General features: G+C 41.5%; 1 protein-coding gene across 1 annotated transcript in view; it reads left to right on the top strand.

Moving 5' to 3' along the window:
- The window catches only part of LOC311112601 (adhesion G protein-coupled receptor L3-like), a gene marked incomplete at its 5' end in the record, with an annotated part of 228,768 nt that overhangs the window by 50,231 nt on the left and 153,944 nt on the right, over positions 1–24,593 (top strand). Inside the window, one exon of the mRNA XM_084155747.1 lies at positions 13,610–13,719. Coding sequence (XP_084011873.1) covers positions 13,610–13,719 — 110 coding nt within the window. The remainder of the gene's footprint in view (positions 1–13,609; positions 13,720–24,593) is intronic.

Here is a 24,593-nt window from a genome sequence, read left to right as displayed (position 1 = left end):
GCAGTCTGGGTTCTTGTCCTTAAATGGTGAGGGAGGAGAGAGAGAGTCCATTTTGTGGTTTGGTGTCTACTTCTTTGTGGACACTGTTCCTACAGGATGAATGGGGACTTATTTCAGATATACAAAATTGCAGAATGGGAATTGTGAGCAGCCAAAACCCACTATAAAAAAAGCCACTAAACTGTCTGAGTAGGATTATGTTTGTCGGGGGAAAAAGTCCCAAGCCGCTCATATTTGGAATCAAACCATAATGATCCAGATTCAATCAATCTAGAACTTTTCAATGCCTCCACAATTCCCCCACAACTCATATCCCCATGGGTAATACAACTCCATTCATTCAGGGCCCGGAGAATAGCTTATAAATACATTACAAGTTAGTCGTGGGATTGAGCAGTCACTTTTGTGCGTCTGCTTAGTTCCACGTAACTAATCCTGTGGAACTATAGAAAGGGGATCAGGTTTGTCGCCCAAAGTGCTTCATCAAAAGACATCCACACAGCTCGTCTTCTCTCCTCTCCAACTAGTTTGATGTTTCACTAATGCTAACCTAACATCCACTTCTGTAAACATTTCAGTTGACGTAAGCCACAGTAAGGGGCTTATTGTATCTCCTTTACGTTATGATTGTCTTGATGGCTTGTCGTGATGCTCCATGGAGCTTAGAATACACCGCAGGGCTTGAGCGGTTTAAAATGGGGGTCCCCTTCAGCGCTGTGCATTAAATCCTCCTCCCACACTCCTTCCCTTGTATGTACTGTTTACATTCGTTTCCCATCTATCTGCTTCTCTATGTTAATCTCCATTCAGCCTGGGTTGTGGCGTCGGAGGACAGAAAATGACAAATGGATAAAAAATATAGAACCGCTGTCTGCCAACTGTGGGATGAATAAGTCTCTGGATTTGTGTGATACATGAATTCAGTGATGCCATAATAGATGCTTTATCAAGTTTGCTGTTTGTGTGTGTCTGTGTTGGTGTGTGAACCATACACTTGTGAGTTAGCCAGAACATGGACGCTAGCTCGCTCTATGCGTTCACGCATGCATGTCTGTGTAGATTGGTGTATTGTGCCCTGAGAAATCTGTTTATTAACCTTGCCGGTGCTTTCCATGTACAGTTGAAGTCGGAAGTTTACATACACTTAGGTTGGAGTCATTAAAACTAGCTTGGAAAATTCCAGAAAATGATGTCATGGCTTTAGAAGCTTCTGATAGGCTAATTGTCATCATTTGAGTCAATTGGAGGTGTACCTGTGGATGTATTTCAAGGCCTACCTTCAAACTCAGTGCCTCTTTGCTTGACATCATGGGAAAATCAAAAGAAATCAGCCAAGACCTCAGAAAAAATGTTTTTGACCTCCACAAGTCTGGTTCATCCTTGGGAGCAATTTCCAAATGCCTGAAGGTGTACAAACAATAGACGCAAGTATAAACACCATGGGACCATGCAGTTGTCATACCGCTCAGGAAAGAGACACGTTCTGTCTCCTAGAGATGAACTTACTTTGGTGCGAAAAGTGAAAATCAATCCCAGAACAACAGCAAAGGACCTTGTGAAGATGCTGGAGTAAAACGAGTCCTATATCGACATAACCTGAAAGGCCGCTCAGCACGGAAGAAGCCACTGCTCCATAACCGCCATAAAAAAGCCAGACTATGGTTTGCAACTGCACATGGGGACAAAGATCATACTTTTTGGAGAAATGTCCTCTGGTCTGATGAAACAAAAATAGAACTGTTTGGCCATAATGACCATCGTTATGTTTGGAGGAAAAAGTTGGTAGCTTGCAAGCCAAAGAACACCATCCCAACCGTGAAGCACGGGGGTGGCAGCATCATGCTGTGGGGGTGCTTTGCTGCAGGAGGGACTGGTGCACTTCACAAAATAGATGGCATCACGAGGAAGGAAAATTATGGGGATATATTGAAGCAACATCTCAAGACATCAGTCAGGAAGTTAAAGCTTGGTCGCAAATGGGTCTTCCAAATGGACAATGACCCCAAGCATACTTCCAAAGTTGTGGCAAAATGGCTTAAGGACAACAAAGTCAAGGTATTGGAGTGGCCATCACAAAGCCCTGACCTCAATCCTATAGAACATTTGTGGGCAGAACTGAAAAAGTGTGTGCGAGCAAGGAGGCCTACAAACCTGACTCAGTTACACCAGCTCTGTCAGGACGAATGGGCCAAAATTCACCCAACTTATTGTGGGAAGCTTGTGGAAGGCTACCCGAAACGTTTGACCCAAGTTAAACAATTTAAAGGCAATGCTACCAAATACTAATTGAGTGTATGCAAACTTCTTCCCCACTGGGAATGTGATGAAAGAAATAAAAGCTGAAATAAATCATTCTCTCTACTATTATTCTGACATTTCACATTCTTAAAATAAAGTGGTGATCCCAACTGACCTAAGACAGTGAATTTTTACTAGGATTAAATGGCAGGAATTGTGAAAAACTGAGTTGAAATGTATTTGGCTAAGGAAGTATGTAAACTTCCGACTTCAACTGTATGTGTGGGCACATCTTCATAATATGTGCTTTTGCTATGGTCCCTTTGATCCAAGCCCCTGTCAAGGCTAATGCAGTTTTAATAAGAATGTAAAGATTAGACTTTAGTCCACAGAACGATAGCATGCCTTTGTATGGCAGACTCAATATGTCTTGCACTCCGAAATGGAAGGGGGCCATAAAAGGCACAGCCAATGAACACATAAACACAGTACACATGGCTCTCTACAACAACCTTGACTCTCGTTTTAAAAACGTTCTGCCACTGGACAAGGACATGTCGCTGTAGTGTGGGGATAAGAGAGAGAGAGAGAGATAAGACATGCAGTTTTGAAGGAATTTTATGACAGTCTGGGAGACGGGCTGAATGAAAAAAAGATGGATGCTGTGGCGCGCAGCTGGGACAGACAATGAATGAAGTGTACTGTGGGCAGGAGGACCATCACTAAAGGGTAATGGGTCCCTACAGAGGGCCCAGGATGTTGACCCATTCCTCACTCTCTCGCTCTCCTCTTTCTCTCGCTCTCTCTATCTCGCTCTCTCTCTCCTTCTTTCTCTCTCGCTCTTCTTTCTAACTCCCTCTCTTTCTCTCTCGCTCTTCTTTCTAACTCCCTCTCTTTCTCTCACTGACCACACTCATTTCAGACCAGGTCGGATGAGACTGCTAGCTCCTGTCTCCTCTGTCTCCACTTTCAGTCTCTAAAGAGTACAGCACATCCTGTTTTCTTGTTGCCACTGGTGGCAGACTAATAACAGATACTTTGTCAGCCTGAGTGTAGCACTGTGATGCTCGTCCCCCAGCTAGCACACTCAAACAGACATGCAAGGGGACACGCCAGGGACTCGTTTTCTCAGAATCAGTTAAAGTTAAATGGAAGTGTTTGTTTATTTTTTTACAATGTTATTCCTCAATGTAACTGAACTGTGGAACATCTCAGTCCCTGTTGGACTTCTTTGGAGCCATTGCACCATATTCTGGCTGTTTTGGGAAATGTTTCTATGATATTCTTGTACTAATTGTTTATGTAGCAAATCAGTGCAGCAAATGCTATGGGTCACTATTATCTGAAATCCATAAATATTGTTCTGTCATAAGGAGTTTATTGGACTCGTCTGTGTATCTTTTTGCCCAGAGTTCAATCAGTATATCAGTCTATTGACAGCTGAAGGAGGAGATTGATACAGACTCTTTCCCATGTTTTAATGTCATCTGAGGTGGACTGCACAGCTACAGCCCCAGTATTGGACAGACACCACAGTGCTGTCTGTGTTAGGATGAGGGGGATGGTGTGATGACTGAACCCGTTCATTGTCACTTTGGTGGCAGTGGTGGGATCAAGCAGCGATTATAGCGATTACGATTTGTGCTTACATGGGGCTCTGTGCTTTGTGCCACATCCACCGTCATCAGCTGTGCTGTCTGAGCCCTAATATGGCCGCTGTAACAAATAGTGAGTGAGCAGGCAGCGAAGGGTAGGGAGGGACAGCTTGGCCGGGGGCAGCTGTAGGGGCGGTGTATGGCCAAATTGAAAAATTACGAACAAAGGCTCTCGCCCCCCAACAAGCTCTGAGATGGCGTTGAATACTAACGTCGACAGAGATTGACATTTGACTGAAGCAGGCTGTCAATATCAACATCTTTTTTTTTCTCCTTCATTTAATATGATCACATTTTTTCTTTCTGTCCATGTTCTGAGAGTACGTATGCTAGTGGTGCTAGTTTGTCGAAGTGAAATAGTCTTTATTCAAATGTCATGGCGATGACAAGCGAACAAGAGGGCGAAAATACTGCAGTGAAACATTTATTCATTTATTTCATGTTTTGCTGGAATGCCTACTGCAGATGCTGAATGTTCTTCTAAATGATGTTGTTATCCTTTGTCCTTGCTGCTTTTTCTGCAGTAATCTAGGAACTGCTGCAGTAATCAAGGATCTGCCAAGTTTTCCGCATACACATCACGTAATCCATTGTAACTTGGCTTCTCAAATCAAGTAAAGTGTTGAACACACTTTGCATGTTAAGTATTTGGAAGGTACATACAGTGGGCAAAAAAAGTATTTAGTCAGCCACCAATTGTGCAAGTTCTCCCACTTAAAAAGATGAGAGAGGCCTGTAATTTTCATCATAGGTACACGTCAACTATGACAGACAAATTGAGATTTTTTTTTCTCCAGAAAATCACATTGTAGGATTTTGAATGAATTTATTTGCAAATTATGGTGGAAAATAAGTATTTGGTCACCTACAAACAAGCAAGATTTCTGGCTCTCACAGACCTGTAACTTCTTCTTTAAGAGGCTCCCCTGTCCTCCACTCGTTACCTGTATTAATGGCACCTGTTTGAACTTGTTATCAGTATAAAAGACACCTGTCCACAACCTCAAACAGTCACACTCCAAACTCCACTATGGCCAAGACCAAAGAGCTGTCAAAGGACACCAGAAACAAAATTGTAGACCTGCACCAGGCTGGGAAGACTCAATCTGCAATAGGTAAGCAGCTTGGTTTGAAGAAATCAACTGTGGGAGCAATTATTAGGAAATGGAAGACATACAAGACCACTGATAATCTCCCTCGATCTGGGGCTCCACGCAAGATCTCACACCGTGGGGTCAAAATGATCACAAGAACGGTGAGCAAAAATCCCAGAACCACATGGGGGGACCTAGTGAATGACCCGCAGAGAGCTGGGACCAAAGTAACAAAGCCTACCATCAGTAACACACTACGCCGCCAGGGACTCAAATCCTGCAGTGCCAGACGTGTCCCCCTGCTTAAGCCAGTACATGTCCAGGCCCGTCTGAAGTTTGCTAGAGTGCATTTGGATGATCCAGAAGAGGATTGGGAGAATGTCATATGGTCAGATGAAACCAAAATAGAACTTTTTGGTAAAAACTCAACTCGTCGTGTTTGGAGGACAAAGAATGCTGAGTTGCATCCAAAGAACACCATACCTACTGTGAAGCATGGGGGTGGAAACATCATGCTTTGGGGCTGTTTTTCTGCAAAGGGACCAGGACGACTGATCCGTGTAAAGGAAATAATGAATGGGGCCATGTATCGTGAGATTTTGAGTGAAAACCTCCTTCCATCAGCAAGGGCATTGAAGATGAAACGTGGCTGGGTCTTTCAGCATGACAATGATCCCAAACACACCGCCCGGGCAACGAAGGAGTGGCTTCGTAAGAAGCATTTCAAGGTCCTGGAGTGGCCTAGCCAGTCTCCAGATCTCAACCCCATAGAAAATCTTTGGAGGGAGTTGAAAGTCCGTGTTGCCCAGCGACAGCCCCAAAACATCACTGCTCTAGAGGAGATCTGTGTCACACCCTGGTGCTGAGACTCATTATTGTTTATCCAGGGTGTGTGCAGTCTATGTGTTTATGTTCTAGGTTGGGTGTCTAGGTTGTTGTTTTTCTAGGTTTGTTCAATGACTCCCAATCGGAGGTAACGAGTGTCAGCTGTTCGGCTCGTTATCTCTGATTGGGAGCCATATTTATTCTGTATGTTTTCCTGTGGGGTTTGTGGGTTTTTGTTTCTTGGTTACATGTTCCGTATGTCAGTGATTTGTAACTTGAGAACTTCACGTATCGTCTTTTGTTTTGTTTTCGTGAGTACGTTTATTAATAAATTATGTTCACTCGCAACGCTGCGCTTTGGTCCGCTTCCTCATTGGTAGACGATCGTGACAATCTGCATGGAGGAATGGGCCAAAATACCATCAACAGTGTGTAAAAACCTTGTGAAGACTTACAGAAAACGTTTAACCTGTGTCATTGCCAACAAAGGGTATATAACAAAGTATTGAGAAACTTTTGTTATTGACCAAATACTTATTTTCCACCATAATTTGCAAATAAATTAATTAAAAATCCTACAATGTGATTTTCAGGAAAAAAAAAATCTCATTTTGTCTGTGTACCTATGATGAAAATTACAGGCCTCTCTCGTCTTTTTAAGTGGGAGAACTTGCACAATTGGTGGCTGACTAAATACTTTTTTCCCCACTGTAGATGTGTTCAAATCATACAGTAAGGGTTGTGTGTTCATTTGTCAACATAAAAAAAAAAGATTGCACCCATAAACAAAAAACTGTTAACTCAAATATGTATTTCAACTTGACTCTTACACTTACTAAACACAACGCGAGTGATGTCATTCTTAACCTTCCCTAGAAGGGAAGCACTCCAACGTACATTTCTCCAGGGTGAAGTTTCCCCTAGGTACTGATCTAGGATCAGCTTTCCCTCCCCCAATTCTAACCTTTACCATTAGTGGGGGAAATTAAACACTGGATCAGCGTCTGAGGGACATATGTGATCATATTATTAATTTACATATTTGAATCAACAACGTCATGAGAATCTGTTTGCTCACTCTGCTAGTTCAAAGGGACTGCGTCTGAGCCAAGAGTCTGATGAAACCCTGATTATCCTCCTAATTGGTCATTGTGAAGTCGTAGCACCACGTGGTACGGCATGCGGCCCCTTCCATCGATTCCCTCCCACTCTGCCATTGATTTGCACTGAATGTGTTTAATTTTATTTATTGTATGGCCTAACTGTATGTGCCTTCAGGAAGTCAGTTCTCAGTTGAAATGAGACTGAGGGATGGGTCCCAAATTGCACCCTATTCTGTACATAGTTCACTACTTTTGATCAGAGCTCTATTGGCCCTGGTCAAAAGTAGTGCACTAAATAGGGCCATGTTCAAAAGTAGTGTAGTAAATAGGTAATAGGCTGCCATTTGGGATTGACACGTGATGGAGAGGTTAAATTCTAGGCTGTGCGTTGAATGATATGTGCCACAATGCCTTGTGGGAATTGGAATATGGGTCAAGACAGATGTAAAGACCGGGATTAAGTGTGCAATCTACATCATGGAGTATTATATTGTTTAATCCACCCCCGAGGAAATGTATTTCAAACCATGATTAAAGTTGCTGAATATGACATGGCCTTCAGTGAACTCTGTTTGTCAACATGTTTTAATCAAAAATATGCTGTTCTATGGAAGATGGTATTGGCTTTGTATAATAGCCCTCCTACAAAGAGAGCTCTCTTTGAATATCCCAAAAGGTATATTTAAATATATTTAATCATGATAAACAGGAGAGATTACATGATTGCTGTTTCTTGACAAATGTTTTTAAGATAATGTGCTGTGTGTGTACGTGTGTGTGTGTGTATATATGCATGTTTTGAAGAGTTGTCTGTCCAATTGACCTTGCCTTTCTAACTCCATCTGACACCCAATCGCTTACACCTTCCCACCCCATCACCCTCAACAATTATTCCTTTGACCAAGAGAGGATAGAGAAACCTGCCCGGTGATAAGGAAGGCCACTATAATTGTTTCCCCCTTTCATTGGCCTGACCCTTATTTATTTGAGTGGCGTTTACAGCCTTTGGAATTAACTCTTCGAATGAACAAACGGTCCTCCAGACGTGTGTCTGACAGAGGCTCTTGGCCCCCTCGCCCCGTAATCCGGGGTGAGTGAGTGACGGCGGGGGGTCATGACCCCATAAAGCCGGGATTGGTGCTGGAGCTCTGGACCATATCTCATTAAAGGGGCAATGTTTTAAACGAGACGGGCCTTCACTCTCTCCCCTCACTGGATCGATTGATTTGTCCAGGGCCAATCAATGTTAATTAAGGTGTAAGGGAACCCTTTAATTGTGCTGTATGAATCATTGTGTCAGCTAGCGCCTTGACCTTCTCTGACTTACATTGTGACGAACAGCTCCTCGTGAGAAGAAAATACATTCTCGATATTGCCAGATGAACCTAGTAGATATCAGAGAAGATTTCGTTATAGGAGTTTTAGATGTATGCATAGCTTGTCAAGGGATGACCAAGAGTATAGGTTCACATGCTTAGGTCAATACAGTACATTGTGAATGGCTCTCGTGAGAAGTACTGTAAGTGCATTTTAGATATTGCCAGATTAACCTAGTAGATAGAATAGGAGGTTTGGTAGTAAATATATTTGAGATAATCCAGGTAACGCTAGTAGATGTGCCAAATTACAGAGGAGTAACTTCTTGATGCAATTAAAGCATTTACGTCCGGGAAAACTCCAGGGTTGGATGGCATACCAGTGGAGGTATACCAAACCTTTTTTGATATACTCAGAGGACTGTTATTAGCATGTTTTAACCACTCCTACAAAAATTTTAGATTATCAGATACTCAACAAGAAGGTCTGGAAGTACTGGAAACAGTAGAACACTATAACAAAATCTGGGAAACCAGGCCTGGTTTTCATAGCTGACTTTGAAAAGGCTTTTGATAAAGTACGACTGGAATTTATTTATAAATCTCTTATAAAATGGGTTTAAGTTATGTATAGTAACCCTAGGTGTAAAATAGTAAATAATGTCTACTTAACTAAAAGTATTAAAGTGTCGAGGAGTAAAACAAGTTTGTCCACTATCAGCATATCTATTTATTATGGCCATCGAAATGTTAGCTATTAAAATCAGATCCAACAATAATATCAAGGGGTTAGAAATCAAGGGCTTAAAAACGCTGATGATTCATGCTTTCTTTTAAATCCACAATTTGGATCCCTCCACAGCCTCATAGAGGATCTAGATACTTTTTCTAACCTCTCTGGATTACAACCAAATTGTGATAAGTGTACTATATTACATATTGGATCACAAAAAAATACAACTTTTACATTACCGTGTAGTTTACCAATAAAATGGTCTGACGGTGATGTGGACATAATCTTTATACATATCCCGAAAGAAAGAAATGATTTTACTACAATACATGTTAATAGAAAGTTAGCAAAAATAGATACGATTTTGTGGAAAACTCACCCTGATTAACTCTTTCGTCATATCCCAGTTTACCTATTTACTTATGGTCTTGCCTACACCTAGCGACCTGTTTAAAAAAATTATATGAGCAAAAAATATTCCATTTTATTTGGAATGGCAAGCCAGACAAAATTAAACAGGCCTATTTATATAATGAATATGAATTCAGAGGGCAGAAAGTATTAAATATTAAAGCATTAGACCTCTCACTTTTAGCATCAGTCATACAAAAGTTATATTTCAATCCAAACTGTTTCTCTAACAGATTAATAAGAACGTCTCACCCCATGTTCAAGAATGGCCTTTTTCCCTTTATTCAGATTACAACCTCTCACTTTAAGTTATTCGAAAATGAAATAATCTCAAAATATCGCTATTTTTAAAACAAGCCATAGAAAGTTGGTCGCAATTTCAGTTTAATCCACCAGAAAATAGAGAACAAATAATACAACTAATATTGTGGTTAAACTCAAATAAACTAACTGATTTTTTTTTTTTTATCAAAAAAATGTTTAAGAAAGGTAAAACCTTTGTAAATGATATCATAAATAGGATATGTCACACATGCAGCTAACAAAAATATATGGAAATGTCTGCTCTACCCAAAATTACAACCAACTAATTGCAGCATTACCGCAAAAATGGAAGAGGCAAGTGGAAGGGGGAAAAAGTAAGGAACTTGTCTGTTGGCCTTGCATTAAAGACCAAAAATGGTTAAAGAAAATTGTGAGAAAATAAAAAGTATACCAGTTTCATTTCAGGACCAGAAAATTGACAGCTGTGACATATACAGTGTGGAAAAAAAGTATTTAGTCAGCCACCAATTGTGCAAGTTCTCCCACTTAAAAAGATGAGAGAGGCCTGTAATTTTCATCATAGGTACACGTCAACTATGACAGACAAATTGAGGAAAAAAAATCCAGAAAATCAAATTGTAGGATTTTTAATGAATTTATTTGCAAATTATGGTGGAAAATAAGTATTTGGTCAATAACAAAAGTTTCTCAATACTTTGTTATATACCCTTTGTTGGCAATGACACAGGACAAACGTTTTCTGTAAGTCTTCACAAGGTTTTCACACACTGTTGCTGGTATTTTGGCCCATTCCTCCATGCAGATCTCCTCTAGAGCAGTGATGTTTTAGGGCTGTCGCTGGGCAACACGGACTTTCAACTCCCTCCAAAGATTTTCTATGGGGTTGAGATCTGGAGACTGGCTAGGCCACTCCAGGACCTTGAAATGCTTCTTACGAAGCCACTCCTTCGTTGCCCGGGCGGTGTATTTGGGATCATTGTCATGGTCAGATGAAACCAAAATATAACTTTTTGGTAAAAACTCAATGAATGAGGCCATGTATCGTGAGATTTTGAGTGAAAACCTCCTTCCATCAGCAAGGGCATTGAAGATGAATCGTGGCTGGGTCTTTCAGCATGACAATGATCCCAAATACACCGCCCGGGCAACGAAGGAGTGGCTTCGTAAGAAGCATTTCAAGGTCCTGGAGTGGCCTAGCCAGTCTCCAGATCTCAACCCCATAGAAAATCTTTGGAGGGAGTTGAAAGTCCGTGTTGCCCAGCGACAGCCCTAAAACATCACTGCTCTAGAGGAGATCTGCATGGAGGAATGGGCCCAAATACCAGCAACAGTGTGTGAAAACCTTGTGAAGACTTACAGAAAACGTTTGACCTGTGTCATTGCCAACAAAGGGTATATAACAAAGTATTGAGAAACTTTTGTTATTGACCAAATACTTATTTTCCACCATAATTTGCAAATAAATTCATTAAAAATCCTACAATGTGATTTTCTGGATTTTCTTTTCTGATTTTGTCTGTCATAGTTGACGTGTACCTATGATGAAAATTACAGGCCTCTCTCATCTTTTTAAGTGGGAGAACTTGCACAATTGGTGGCTGACTAAATACTTTTTTGCCCCACTGTAGATTGCAAAGAAGTTGGGATGAGATTTTGGATGCACCTATTCCATGGCACATGGTTTATGAACTGATACGCAAAACAACGCAGGGTTCAAAACTTAGAATTTTTCTATTTAAATTATTATACAAAATTCTTGTAACCAATAGATTGTTATACATACACTACCAGTCAAAAGTTTGGACACCTACTTATTCAAGGGTTTTTCTTTATTTTTACTATTTTCTACATTGTAGAATAATAGTGAAGACATCAAAACTATGAAATAACAAATAATCTTTTAGTAACCAAAAAAGTGTTAAACAAATCAAAAAATATTTTAAATTTGATATTCTTCAAATAGCTACCCTTTGCCTTGATGACAGCTTTGCATACTCTTGGCATTCTCTCAACCAGCTTCACCTGGAATGCTTTCCAACAGTCTTGAAGGAGTTCCCACATATGCTGAGCACTTGTTGGCTGATTTTCCTTCACTCTGCGGTCCAACTCATCCCAAACCATCTCAATTGGGTTGAGGTTGGGGGATTGTGGATGCCAGGTCATCTGATGCAGAACTCCCTCACTTTCCTTCTTGGTCATATAGCCCTTACACAGCCTGGATGTGTGTTGGGTCATTGTCCTGTTGAAAAACAAATGATAGTCCCACTAGGCCCAAACCAGATGGGATGGCGTATCGCTGCAGAATGCTGTGGTAACCATGCTGGTTAAGTGTGCCTTGAATTCTAAATAAATCACATACAGTGTCACCAGCAAAGCACCCCCACTCCATGACACCTCCTCCTCCATGCTTCACGGTGGGAACTACACATGCGGAGATCATCCTTTCACTCACACCGCGTCTCACAAAGACACGGCGGTTGGAACCAAAAATCTCAAATTTGGACTTCAGACCAAAGGACACATTTCCAACTGTCTAATGTCCATTGCTCGTGTTTCTTGGCCCAAGCAAGTCTCTTCTTATTATTGGTGTCCTTTAGTAGTGGTTTCTTTGCAGCAATTTGACTATGAATGCCTGATTCGCGCAGTCTCCACTGAACAGTTGATGTTGAGATGTGTCTGTTACTTGAACTCTGTGAAGCATTTATTTGGGCTGCAATCTGTTGTGCAGTTAACTCTAATGAACTTATCCTCTGCAGCAGAGGTAACTCTGGGTCTTCCTTTCCTGTTGCGGTCCTCATGAGAGCCATATATACAAATAAATATATGGGAGATTGGAAATGATGCAGACAATTACATTTATGGAATCTACAATCTATTGCTCCCCCCCAAAAAAATAAAATAAATGCTAATAATAATAATAATTGATATGCCAATTTGGTTGTATGATTTTATGGATATTTTCATAAAGCTGAGGTTCACGTGCATGGGTAATATGACCTCTAACTCCTCTAGCGGTGACATTGACCTTTGCCTCCTGTTGTTCTACTGATGCGCACAGATGGTTAATTCATATCAATCGATACACTCGTTTAATGATGTGATAGTAAATGTCGTGCAGTAAGTGTTGTCATTATGCCTGGCGAGATCACTGGGTGCACGTGGTGGGATCCAGCGTTGATTGATGACTGCCTAAAGTAAAATGGCAGGCTTAAGACACTGTAATTGTGTTAATAATGAAAGCCGAGGTGAAAGCTCTTTCAGCCCATTTTGCACTCGGCTGACTGTGTCCTCTCCCCATCCGTCATGCCCTGAATATCAGCCGCACGCGGTCTAAATTCATATCACGGCAGAGAAAATGCTGTGTACCAAATGGTGCCCTATTCCCTATACAGTGCACTACTTTTGACCAGGTCTCAAAGGGCTATGGTCAAAAGTTGTGCACTATAAAGGGAATAGGGTGTAATTTAGGACATAGACATTGTTTTAGCCCGAGTCCAACCTTCTTCTCGCCAAATGGATGATTTTACCGTTGACGGCGTGGCAATCAATGTCCACTGAACCCGCAATGCATACATTTCTCAATCTGAGCAGCGAAATCAAATGGGAATTAATTCTAGTTCATTAACCACATGCTAAATATTTATCATAGCAACATCAGCGTTTCATTGTGGTACCTCTGAATGTTGACTGTATGGTTCTATTGTCAGTATATCTGAATTCACAAACAAACCTCTGTAAAGTTCTAACACATGGTTAAAACTCTCATTTTGATCACATGGATGGTCAGTCCTTGCATCCACAGCTCTGTCTATACATTTGAGAGTGGTTACATTTCTCTATCTTCATCCCTTAGCTCTTTACCAAAAACAGTGGCAGGCATTGTTGTTGTTTGAACCATAGATTGCCCCTTTAACCTGACCTTTAATCTGACCTTTTTCTTCCTTTTCAGATGTAATAATCGGACCCAGTGTGCTGTAGTGGCTGGACTAGATGTATTTCCTGACCCTTGCCCCGGAACCTATAAGTACCTAGAGGTCCAGTACGAATGTGTACCCTACAGTACGTATCTCTTCATTCTCTTGTGTTCTTCTAAGCAGTTCATGGATATGTCCTAAATTGCACCCTATTTCCTATATAGTGCACTACCTATATGACCCTGGTCAGTAATGCACTATAAAGAGAGGAGGGTGCCATTTGGGATGAAGCCCATGACATAGTGCATGATACATTTTGTATTGTAATGCTCTTCTTCGCCATGCTTAATTCCATGTAACAGCAATGCCACTTCACTCTGTCATATCCTAAAATGTATGATTATGTCCTTAACATGTCTTTATGTTGAAGTTAATGTGGTCCCTTTTAAGTAAGCTGCTATATAGGTACAGTAGCTACTTGGGCACTGGCAAATGTCACTATTTGATTATGGTACCTCTCAATGTATCCAAATGTGAAAAATGAATGTTCAAATTAACTTAAATCAACTGTCAATATGGTGACCTTTATTCAAAACCAAGGTGATATGCCTCATATAATAATTTTTCTATTCTATCCAACTCATAATTTTTAACTTTCATGTTATAAATAACAGTGTCAATGATATTCTAGCACATGCCATATCGGGCTTATGATACATATCAGATGTGGACGGTATTGATTGCTATGGGGATTTGATGTTAGTGAGGCATTGGATTCAAGGTAGATTAGGATTTAATGTAGTATTAGACTTCAATTTATTACCAAAGGGCTATCATCCATAAGTAAATCAATATTGACATTTCGATGTTGATGTCATTCTTATTCCACTAATTCTTGACAGTGTTTTCAGAAAACTGACAAGACTGACTGATTTCTGTCAGTAGAGGTTTTTTGTAATTATAAATCCACAAAAATATGATGAAACATAACCAGATGCTCTGCAATTGGTCAATCAATTTTCTCACACACCTAAAAGAGAATATTGCATCATCAACTGATACTTTTCTGAGTATTCACCCTCGGTTCTAAGCATTCACGGCTCTGTCAGAGCTATTACCAACTGTGTACGTCAAGTTAGCGCTTTAGCATCAAAGGCAGTTTAGCTTTATTCAAAATGCAGTTGTATTAGCTTAGATTCTAGCTAGGCCATTTTTCACACACACTTCCTTTAATAAGAGACGAGAGACCTAGGCCTGACCCTTCAAACCCTTCAAAACAGCACACCTTTCAGCCACAGTGGCATCATAGCATGACCTAAGCACCCCAAAGGTATCCATGACTGAACTGGAAATGGAAATAGTTTGAGGTGTGAATGGAATACCCAGCATGTAGGCGGGAGTAAACAGATGAACAGGAAGAGAGGATGAGGTCACAGGAAATGCACAGACATTATCATGCGACCTCCCACATTGTGTTTGGCTGATCCTCGAAAAGAGAAAATAGTTTAATGTAAAAGTCTGTGGTACCGAAGGTGTCTAAGCAAATGGGATTTATAAACTACTGTAATTTGGAATGAACTGGATGTGTCATTTAAAGTCAATTATATTTGCTTCCATCCAGCTTGTTGCCTTTAAATAATGGATAGTATCATGCTGCTTTGCAGCATCTGAGTTTCAAATTAAACAAATGTCACATATCAGATGTTATCATTTCATTTTGAGGTGCTTTAATCTATATTCGTTATGTTAACACATCTAAGAGGTGATTATGCAATTAAAAGGCAGACTGTCAAACTAAGTTGAATAAAAAACTTAAAAGAACTCTAATTGCCATGGGGTGGTGGTTTTCATCTTATTAAGAATATCCACCATACTTGACATAATAATAATAATATGCCATTTAGCAGACGCTTTTATCCAAAGCGACTTACAGTCATGCGTGCATACATTTTTACGTATGGGTGGTCCCGGGGATCGAACCCACTACCTTGGCGTTACAAGCGCCGTGCTCTACCAGCTGAGCTACAGAGGACCACCGTTAAGCTTGGTTCATTGAGCCAAATAATAACCATGCCCGGTTGTTTCCACTGCTATCATATTGACAACTCATACTAAGCCCATAGTATTCTTTATTTGTCCCTTTCTTTCTTTCTTTCTCTCTCTCTCTCTCTCTCTCTCTCTCTCTCTCTCTCTCTCTCTCTATCTCTCTCCCCCCATCACTCTTTCACCCTCCCTCTCTGCCTATATCTATATCCCTCAATCTCTCTCTCTCTCTCTCTCTCTCTCTCTCTCTCTCTGTCTCTCTCTCTCTCTCTCTTCCTGTGGAGGACGTTTTCATCAGTATTCCGGTGCTGAAAGCAGGCACTGTCAGTATAAGTTACAGCTCCTCTCTCCATCTTCCATCAGCAGAGGAGAATGGCTCCATCAGACCCACACCTGTAATAATAGGGAATGATACGCTGCAGAGAGCTTCACGCTGACGCAATATGATATTGATTTTATTAATTGGTGATTCGATTCGCGCCATGAATCATAATGGAAATGCAATGGCGGATATTCTGGGAGCTAGCCACCAGTGTTTTCCTGTGATGTGAGGCGATGCAGACCAAGCTCTTACTCAACCTGTCATTTTGAATAATCACTGGCTTCCTTTTACTATTTGGTCCAATACAACAAGAATGCGCTGCATTGAGGCAACCATGCTGCTGCTGAGCCCATGTGTGTCATGGCAATAGATCCATCCTTGTGGGTAAATGAGTACATTCTGATATTGCCACGTTTCCAAATATATAAGCCATCCTTGTGTTCGCGTCAGCATGGACTGGTGTTTGCCGAATGTACTTCTAGTGTTTAGACTTGCTCTGCCATGCACTCTGAGGATTACCACGGCTACAGTTTGGAATGAGTGATGCGCCCGTCGTCCCTTTGTGAGGATGACGTAAGCGAGACAGGGATCAGCTGGCCGATATGTCAAGATCTCTCTCCGGTCGGCCCTCTAACCCTGACTCTCTTCCTTCATCCCTTCCTTGAAATCATCACTGATTTAACATGAATGGATTGTTCAATGCAAGCTTGTCACTGCATTGCTTTCACCAATCACATCATGTCAAATCAGTGGATACCTCAAAGGAAGGGATGAATGAAGGATGCATTTTAAGAGTATTCAAACAGGGCCCTGTAATCCTCAAAGTCTCATCTCCAAATGTATTCAGAAAGATGCCTGTCCTGTCCGTCCTCTCCCTCTTATTCAAACTTTCTCTGTAACACTCTCCTTTTAACGGCCAGGTTCTGTCCTCAGAGGTCATCTTTCTTTAGAGGTCAACACTGTTTCACAGTAGCCTCTGCCCCCACTCTTTCACAGCTTTAATGAATCACCCATTACTCATAACAGAAAGCTCCCGTGTCCCCTGCAGGGTCATGAAAGAAAATACATCCCCAGGTGAAATGGCCAATGTCCCTTGTGGAATGTTTTGCCAACCACCACCAATGTTTCGTCCTGGCATTGCCTCTTCCAACATCTACCTCCCTTCCCTCCCTCTTTCCCTATGACTAATTACATCTCTAATTGTGTGCTGTTACCATGGCGAATGTACTGACCTTGATTTCGGCAAATAAATCCCGATACGAGAACAGTGTAATTATAGCACTCGCTTTCAGGAAGTCTTTTGTTCTGCTCCAACATGCAAAATGGATACCTCTGAGCGAGTGAGCGAGCGAGAGAGAGAATATCCATAGCTAAACAGTCTCCAGAGCTTCCCTGTTGTTCCACAGTAATAAAGACAATGCAAAACCCCCACAATGCACAGCGGGATCCCCCCATCCCCAAACATGGCTTGTGTGTGCGAGCTAAGCCAAGATGTGTAATCATAGCTTGATTCAGCTCAAATAAGGTCATCCGTAGCTATACGTCTAGGTGCGTAGCCGCGTACTTCGCCCGGCAGTTAGACGTTTTTAGATTTTTTAAGGCCAGGCACCACAGGTCAGGCTGAAATGACATTTTTGCATCTACTTAGCAATTTTTTGTTTTCATAGTATTTTGGTACAACAATATTAATATATATAGAAAAAACTCCCTACATACATTTCTAATTTGCATATTTTAATACAATATTTCTGAAAAAGGTCTTACATTTGCATCTACATTCAACTGGCAAAAGTTGATTGTGATATGATTAAGGGAAAATAATTACCCTATTAAGGTGTGGCGTCTGGCCTTAATTTGCTTCTAATTCATTCCGCATGGACAAGCAATCAATCGTTAATAAGCGGCAACCGGTTCGGCGGCCTAATCGAATCAAGCGTCGGATTATTTTGGCACAACGCTCAGCACCTGCCGCAGTCGTCGCCCGTCGGTCGGCATTGACCAAAGCTGGAAGGCAGATGAAAACTGTGAAATCAATGCGGCCACGGCGCGTGGGTGTCTTTTACAATTCCGCCCCTGCATAATGTTGTGTCATTACAGGCGCCGCTATGCCACGGTCACACCTTTAGTAAACAGCACCTGTGTGACTGTTTGGCTGACAAGACGCTTTGTCATACTCAGTTGTGCTTCCTGAGGTTGATTTCAAATTGGATTTGTTATAGTTATGAAAATGTATAATATATGAATGAAAAATTAGTGAGGATATAAGTTTTAGCTAGATGCTTAAGAGGAAAATACTTTTTCTGTGTCAGTGTAACCTTTTGTCATTCACACAGTAAGTAATAGCATCAACATGTAGCCTATGTTGTTGCTAGAATTGGATTGGTGTATTTATTTGTATCACATCAAAGATGAACTCACCAATTGTATACATATAACTGGCTCAGTCAGTCAGTCAGCAGCCATTTGCCATTAGTTGTATTTATTGCATTCACACACCAGGTACAAATTCATTTGATGTTCTATCAAAACACGCCACTCACTCTTTCTCTCTTTGTACTTCATTGACCTAATGTGCTAGTCTAGCTAGCATTATCCTATTCACTGACAGTCTCTACTCACCTGAATGACTATCTCTCCTCATGTGTGAAGGGAGATTGCAGTGCTATCACATCGTTTAGTGATAGCTGACCACCCTGCAACTGGGGAAGGCTTATGATGATGGCTTATGATCTCACACAGTGTGTGCAAATGTGAGAGGGAAAATAAATCACTGACCTTTATCTTGAATATCACAGTCATTGGTTTTAACACTGATCTCGAAACTGATTGTATGTCCACGGTTTTAACTGGTAGGCCCCTATATCCACAGTCATATTGTGTTTTGTCATGGATGTATACATTGTAATTGGCAACATTCACTCTTTTTCAACATCAAATTCATCTCCAGCACCATGTAAAAACGCAGGGTTTCTATGTTTTGTAGTAAAAATATAGAATGTGTTTTTCTGATGACATCTGGTGTGCGTCATGTGACTTTAACCAACTGTGAGCAGGCAAAGGCTACATACTACACTGAACAAAAATATAAACGCAACATGCAACAATTTCGAAGATTTTACTGATTTACAGTTCATATAAGGAAATCGGATAATTGAAATACATTTATTAGGCCCTAATCTATGGATTTCACACAACTGGGAATACAGATATGCATCTGTTGGTCACAGATACCTTAAAAAAAAGGTAGGGCTGTGGATCAGAAAACCAGTCCGTATCTGGTGTGTCCACCATGTATTTGCCTCATGCAGCGCGTAGACTTGATCAGGCTGTTGATTGTGGCCTATGGAATGTTGTCCCACTCTTCTTCAATGGCTGTGCGAAGTTGCTGGATATTGGCGGGAACTGGAACACGCTGTCGTACACATCAATCCAGAGCATCCCAAACATGCTCAGTGAGTGACCTGTCTGGTGAGTATGCAGGCCGCCATGGAAGAACTGGAAAATGTTCAGCTTCCAGGAATTGTGTACAGATCCTTGAGACATGGAGCCGTGCATTCCCATACTGAAACATGAGGTGATTAGCGACGGATGAATGGCACAGCAATGGGCCTCAGGATCTTGTCACGGTATTTCTGTGCATTCAAATTGACATCGATAAAATGCTTATGCCTGCCCATACCATAACCCCACTGCCACCAAGGAGCACCCTGTTCACAATGTTGACCTCAGCAAACCGCTCGCCCACACAATGCCATCTGCACGGTACAGTTGAAACCAGGATTAATCCGTGAAGAGCACACTTCTCCAGCGTGCCAGGCGCCATCGAAGGTGAGCATTTACCCACTGAAGTCGGTTACTTCAGTGGGAAAGTGACAGTTTGTACAGAAGTTCTTCGGTTGTGCAAACCCACAGTTTCATCAGCTGTCCGGATGGCTGGTCTCAGGCGAAGAAGCCAAATGTGGAGGTCCTGGGCTGGCATGGTTACATGTGGTCTGCGGTTGTGAGGCCGGTTGTACGTACTGCCAAATTCTCTACAACGACGTTGGAGGTGGTTTATGGTAAAGAAAGAACATTCAATGCTCTGGCAACATGCCAATTGCACACTGTGGCATTGTTATGTGCCAAAACTGCACATTTTAGTGTGTAATGATCATGCTGTTTAATCACCTTCTTGATATGCCACCTGTCAGGTGGATGGATTATCTTGGCAAAGGAGAAATGCTCACTAACAGGGATTTAAAAAATGTTGAGAGAAAAATATTGGGATCTTTATTTTCAGCTCATGAAACATGGGACCAACACTTTACATGTTGCGTTTATATTTTTTATATAATAATATGCCATTTAGCAGACGCTTTTATCCAAAGCGACTTACAGTCATGTGCGCATACATTTTTACGTATGGGTGATCCCGGGGATCGAACCCACTACCCTGGCGTTACAAGCGCCATGCTCTACCAATTGAGCTACAGAGGACCACAATTCAGTGTAAGAGGAATACATACTAATACATTGGTCAATGGACTGACTTCTTACTTCAAGAAGGATATAGAGTGAAGCAAGATTATCATGGAGAAAAAAATTATATATACATTTCTGGAAACAAATAGACATTTAAAGCTTGTATTTTCCTGCATTTTCCCAGTAGAGTAGGTCAGTAATTGCCCAGGAAGGGTGTGATTACCAATGTGGATGAATGGCGGTGTTAATGCTTGTTTGTCCTTAATAGCCATGTGGGCCTAGTGTAATCTATCAGGTCCTCGTTCTGGGTGCTCTCTTTTTGTCCTTCATGTTCACACACATGTGCACATACACACACACACACACACACACACACACACACACACACACACACACACACACAAAAACACTAGCACGTACAGTTGAAGTCGGAAGTTTACATACACTTAGGTTGGAGTCATTAAAACTCGTTTTTCAACTACTCCACACATTTCTTGTGTGAAAACTATAGTTTTGGAAATTTGGTTATGACATCTATTTGGTGCATGACACAAGTAATTTTTCCAACAATTGTTTACAGACAGATTATTTCACTTATAATTCACTGTGGGCAGAACTGAAAAAGCGTGTGCGAGCAAGGAGGCCTACAAACCTGACTCAGTTACACCAGCTCTGTCAGGAGGAATGGGCCAAAATTCACCCAACTTATTGTGGGAAGCTTGTGGAAGGCTACCCGAAACATTTGACCCAAGTTAAACAATTTTAAAGGCAATGCTACCAAATACTAATTGAGTGTATGTAAACTTCTGACCCACTGGGAATGTGATGAAAGAAATAAAAGCTGAAATAAATCATTCTCTCTACTATTATTCTGACATTTCACATTCTTAAAATTAAGTGGTGATCCTAACTGACCTAAGACAGGGAATTTCTACCAGGGTTAAATGTTAAGGAATTGTGAAAAACTGAGTTTAAATGTATTTGGCTAAGGTGTATGTAAACTTCCGACTTCAACTGTATGTACACGCACACACACGCACGCAGATGCAGGCCTGAACACACACACAAACACTTTTGAAAGGGGTGCTAAGTTCAGAGAAAAGAGAAACCAACACACAAGGGCTGCTTGGTGCCATGGCTATCACTCTAATTGGAGATTGGCCTCTTTGGGGTCTCTCTTTGTGATATCGTCCTGCTAATCAAAGTTCCTACAGTGTGACTCATGTAATGAAGCTCCCTCTTTCTTCTGTGGTCTTTCACTAAACCCTCTTTACCACCAGACTAAAAGCTTTCTGCTTATGTCTTCTCTGCATGCTTTCACTCTCTTGCTGCCCTTCTGTAATATCAAGGTCTCTGGAATCGAGGCATCTTTAGGAAGTGCAATTAAGTTACTTCTGCTCCAATTCCAGTCCATGTTCCTGAAAATGTATTTAATAAAAAAAATTATCTTGCTTGTGTTTTCCTCTGTATCGGTCTGTCGGCTGACCGTGCCCAAAGTCCTTGGACCTTTCTCACACACACACGCAAACACACGCACACACACATGCACACATACTGAACATATACATACACACACACACTGGCGGCTCCCTGCATCGTCAAGGTTATGAAAGAGCACAGCTACTGCTCCCATGGAGGGAGAGCGACAGAGGGGAAAAAGGAGAGAGAGGAGAGGAGTGACTGGGGAGGGAGATCGAGAAAAATGGAGGACAGAGGAGGAGAATACCAGAGGGACAGTGGGCATGGAGAAAGAGGGAAGGAAACAGAGAAGACTGAGCAAGAGGTTAAGAGAGAGAGGTGAAGGATGGATGGATGGATGGATGGATAGATGGGGAGAGAGAGAAAAAAGAGGGGCAAAATCGTGCCCGTGACTTCCCACATTTCACTGTGACCTCCCACATGCTATTCAAAGCCTCTAATTTCTGTCATTAATTAAGAAGTGGATGTCTAGTCACCGTGCCCTCCCTCCTAGGTTCAGAGCACAGGAAGAGAAGAGGGGAGGAGAGGAAAGGGGGCGAAATATAACCAAAATGGCCTCCGCTCAGCCATGAATCTCTATTAGCGCCTAATGATACCATTCAGCCACCTCACCGCCATTGGGAAGCATTCATTATTGAAATGCAGACCCATACAGGGGGCAGGGCTAGCGAGGCTTAGCGTCGGTCGCTAAGGCCTTTAGTATTTGCAGATAGCTGTATGCCTTGAATAAGGAAATGGCGTTCTTTAGACATTTAAGTGAGGTGATGTGAATTTTGTGGTCAAATAGGCTGCGTTTAGACAGGCAGCCCAATTCTGATCTTGTTTTCACTAATTGGTCTTTGGACCAATCAGAGCAGCTCGGAAAAAGATCTGATGTGAAAAGATATGTGATTGGTAAAAATATCAATTAGTGGAACAAATATCAGAATTGGGCTGCCTGTACAGTGGGGGAAAAAAGTATTTAGTCAGCCACCAATTGTCCAAGTTCTCCCACTTCAAAAGATGAGAGAGGCCTGTAATTTTCATCATAGGTACACGTCAACTATGACAGACAAAATGAGAAAAAAAATTCCAGAAAATCACATTGTAGGATTTTTAATGAATTTATTTGGTCAATAACAAAAGTTTCTCAATACTTTGTTATATACCCTTTGTTGGCAATGACACAGGTCAAAAGTCTTCACAAGGTTTTCACACACTGTTGCTGGTATTTTGGCCCATTCCTCCATGCAGATCTCCTCTAGAGCAGTGATGTTTTGGGGCTGTCGCTGGGCAACACAGACTTTCAACTCCCTCCAAAGATTTTCTATGGGGTTGAGATCTGGAGACTGGCTAGGCCACTCCAGGACCTTGAAATGCTTCTTACGAAGCCACTCCTTCGTTGCCCGGGCGGTGTGTTTGGGATCATTGTCATGCTGAAAGACCCAGCCACGATTCATCTTCAATGCCCTTGCTGATGGAAGGAGGTTTTCACTCAAAATCTCACGATACATTGCCTCATTCATTCTTTCCTTTACACGGATCAGTCGTCCTGGTCCCTTTGCAGAAAAACAGCCCCAAAGCATGATGTTTCCACCCCCATGCTTCGCAGTGGGTATGGTGTTCTTTGGATGCAACTCAGCATTCTTTGTCCTCCAAACACGAAGAGTTGAGTTTTTACCAAAAAGTTATATTTTGGTTTCATCTGACCATATGACATTCTCCCAATCCTCTTCTGGATCATCCAAATGCACTCTAGCAAACTTCAGACGGGCCTGGACATGTACTGGCTTAAGCAGGGGGACACGTCTCGCACTGCAGGATTTGAGTCCCTGGCGGCGTAGTGTGTTACTGATGGTAGGCTTTGTTACTTTGGTCCCAGCCCTCTGCAGGTCATTCACTAGGTCCCCCCGTGTGGTTCTGTGATTTTTGCTCACCGTTCTTGTGATCATTTTGACCCCACGGGGTGAGATCTTGCGTGGAGCCCCAGATCGAGGGAGATTATCAGTGGTCTTGTATGTCTTCCATTTCCTAATAATTGCTCCCACAGTTGATTTCTTCAAACCAAGCTGCTTACCTATTGCAGATTCAGTCTTCCCAGCCCGGTGCAGGTCTACAATTGTGTTTCTGGTGTCCTTTGACAGCTCTTTGGTCTTGGCCATAGTGGAGTTTGGAGTGTGACTGTTTGAGGTTGTGGACAGGTGTCTTTTATACTGATAACAAGTTCAAACAGGTGCCATTAATACAGGTAACGAGTGGAGGACAGAGGAGCCTCTTAAAGAAGAAGTTACAGGTCTGTGAGAGCCAGAAATCTTGCTTGTTTGTAGGTGACCAAATACTTATTTTCCACCATAATTTCCAAATAAATTCATAAAAAATCCTACAATGTGATTTTCTGGATTTTGTTTTGTCATTTTGTCTGTCATAGTTGACGTGTACCTATGATGAAAATTACAGGCCTCTCTCATCTTTTTAAGTGGGAGAACTTGCACAATTGGTGGCTGACTAAATACTTTTTTTCCCCACTGTATGAACGCAGCCATATGTACATGTATGTAAAATATGTAGATATGGTGTGACACAACACTAGGTACTTGAATTAAGACTGTTTTTATGTTGGGAGATTTGAGAATAAGATTATATGCATACGTGTAGCAAATTATGTTTGAAACGCTGTATCTTCACAAACTGAAGAGTTCAAGATAACAATTCATTTAGGTTGTCAATTTTTATGG

The sequence above is a fragment of the Coregonus lavaretus genome (assembly GCF_964263955.1).
Source record: "Coregonus lavaretus genome assembly, chromosome: 39".
Classification (NCBI taxonomy): Eukaryota; Metazoa; Chordata; class Actinopteri; order Salmoniformes; family Salmonidae; genus Coregonus; species Coregonus lavaretus.
Note: the sequence above shows the minus strand (reverse complement) of the source record. Positions and strands in the feature narration are given on the sequence as shown.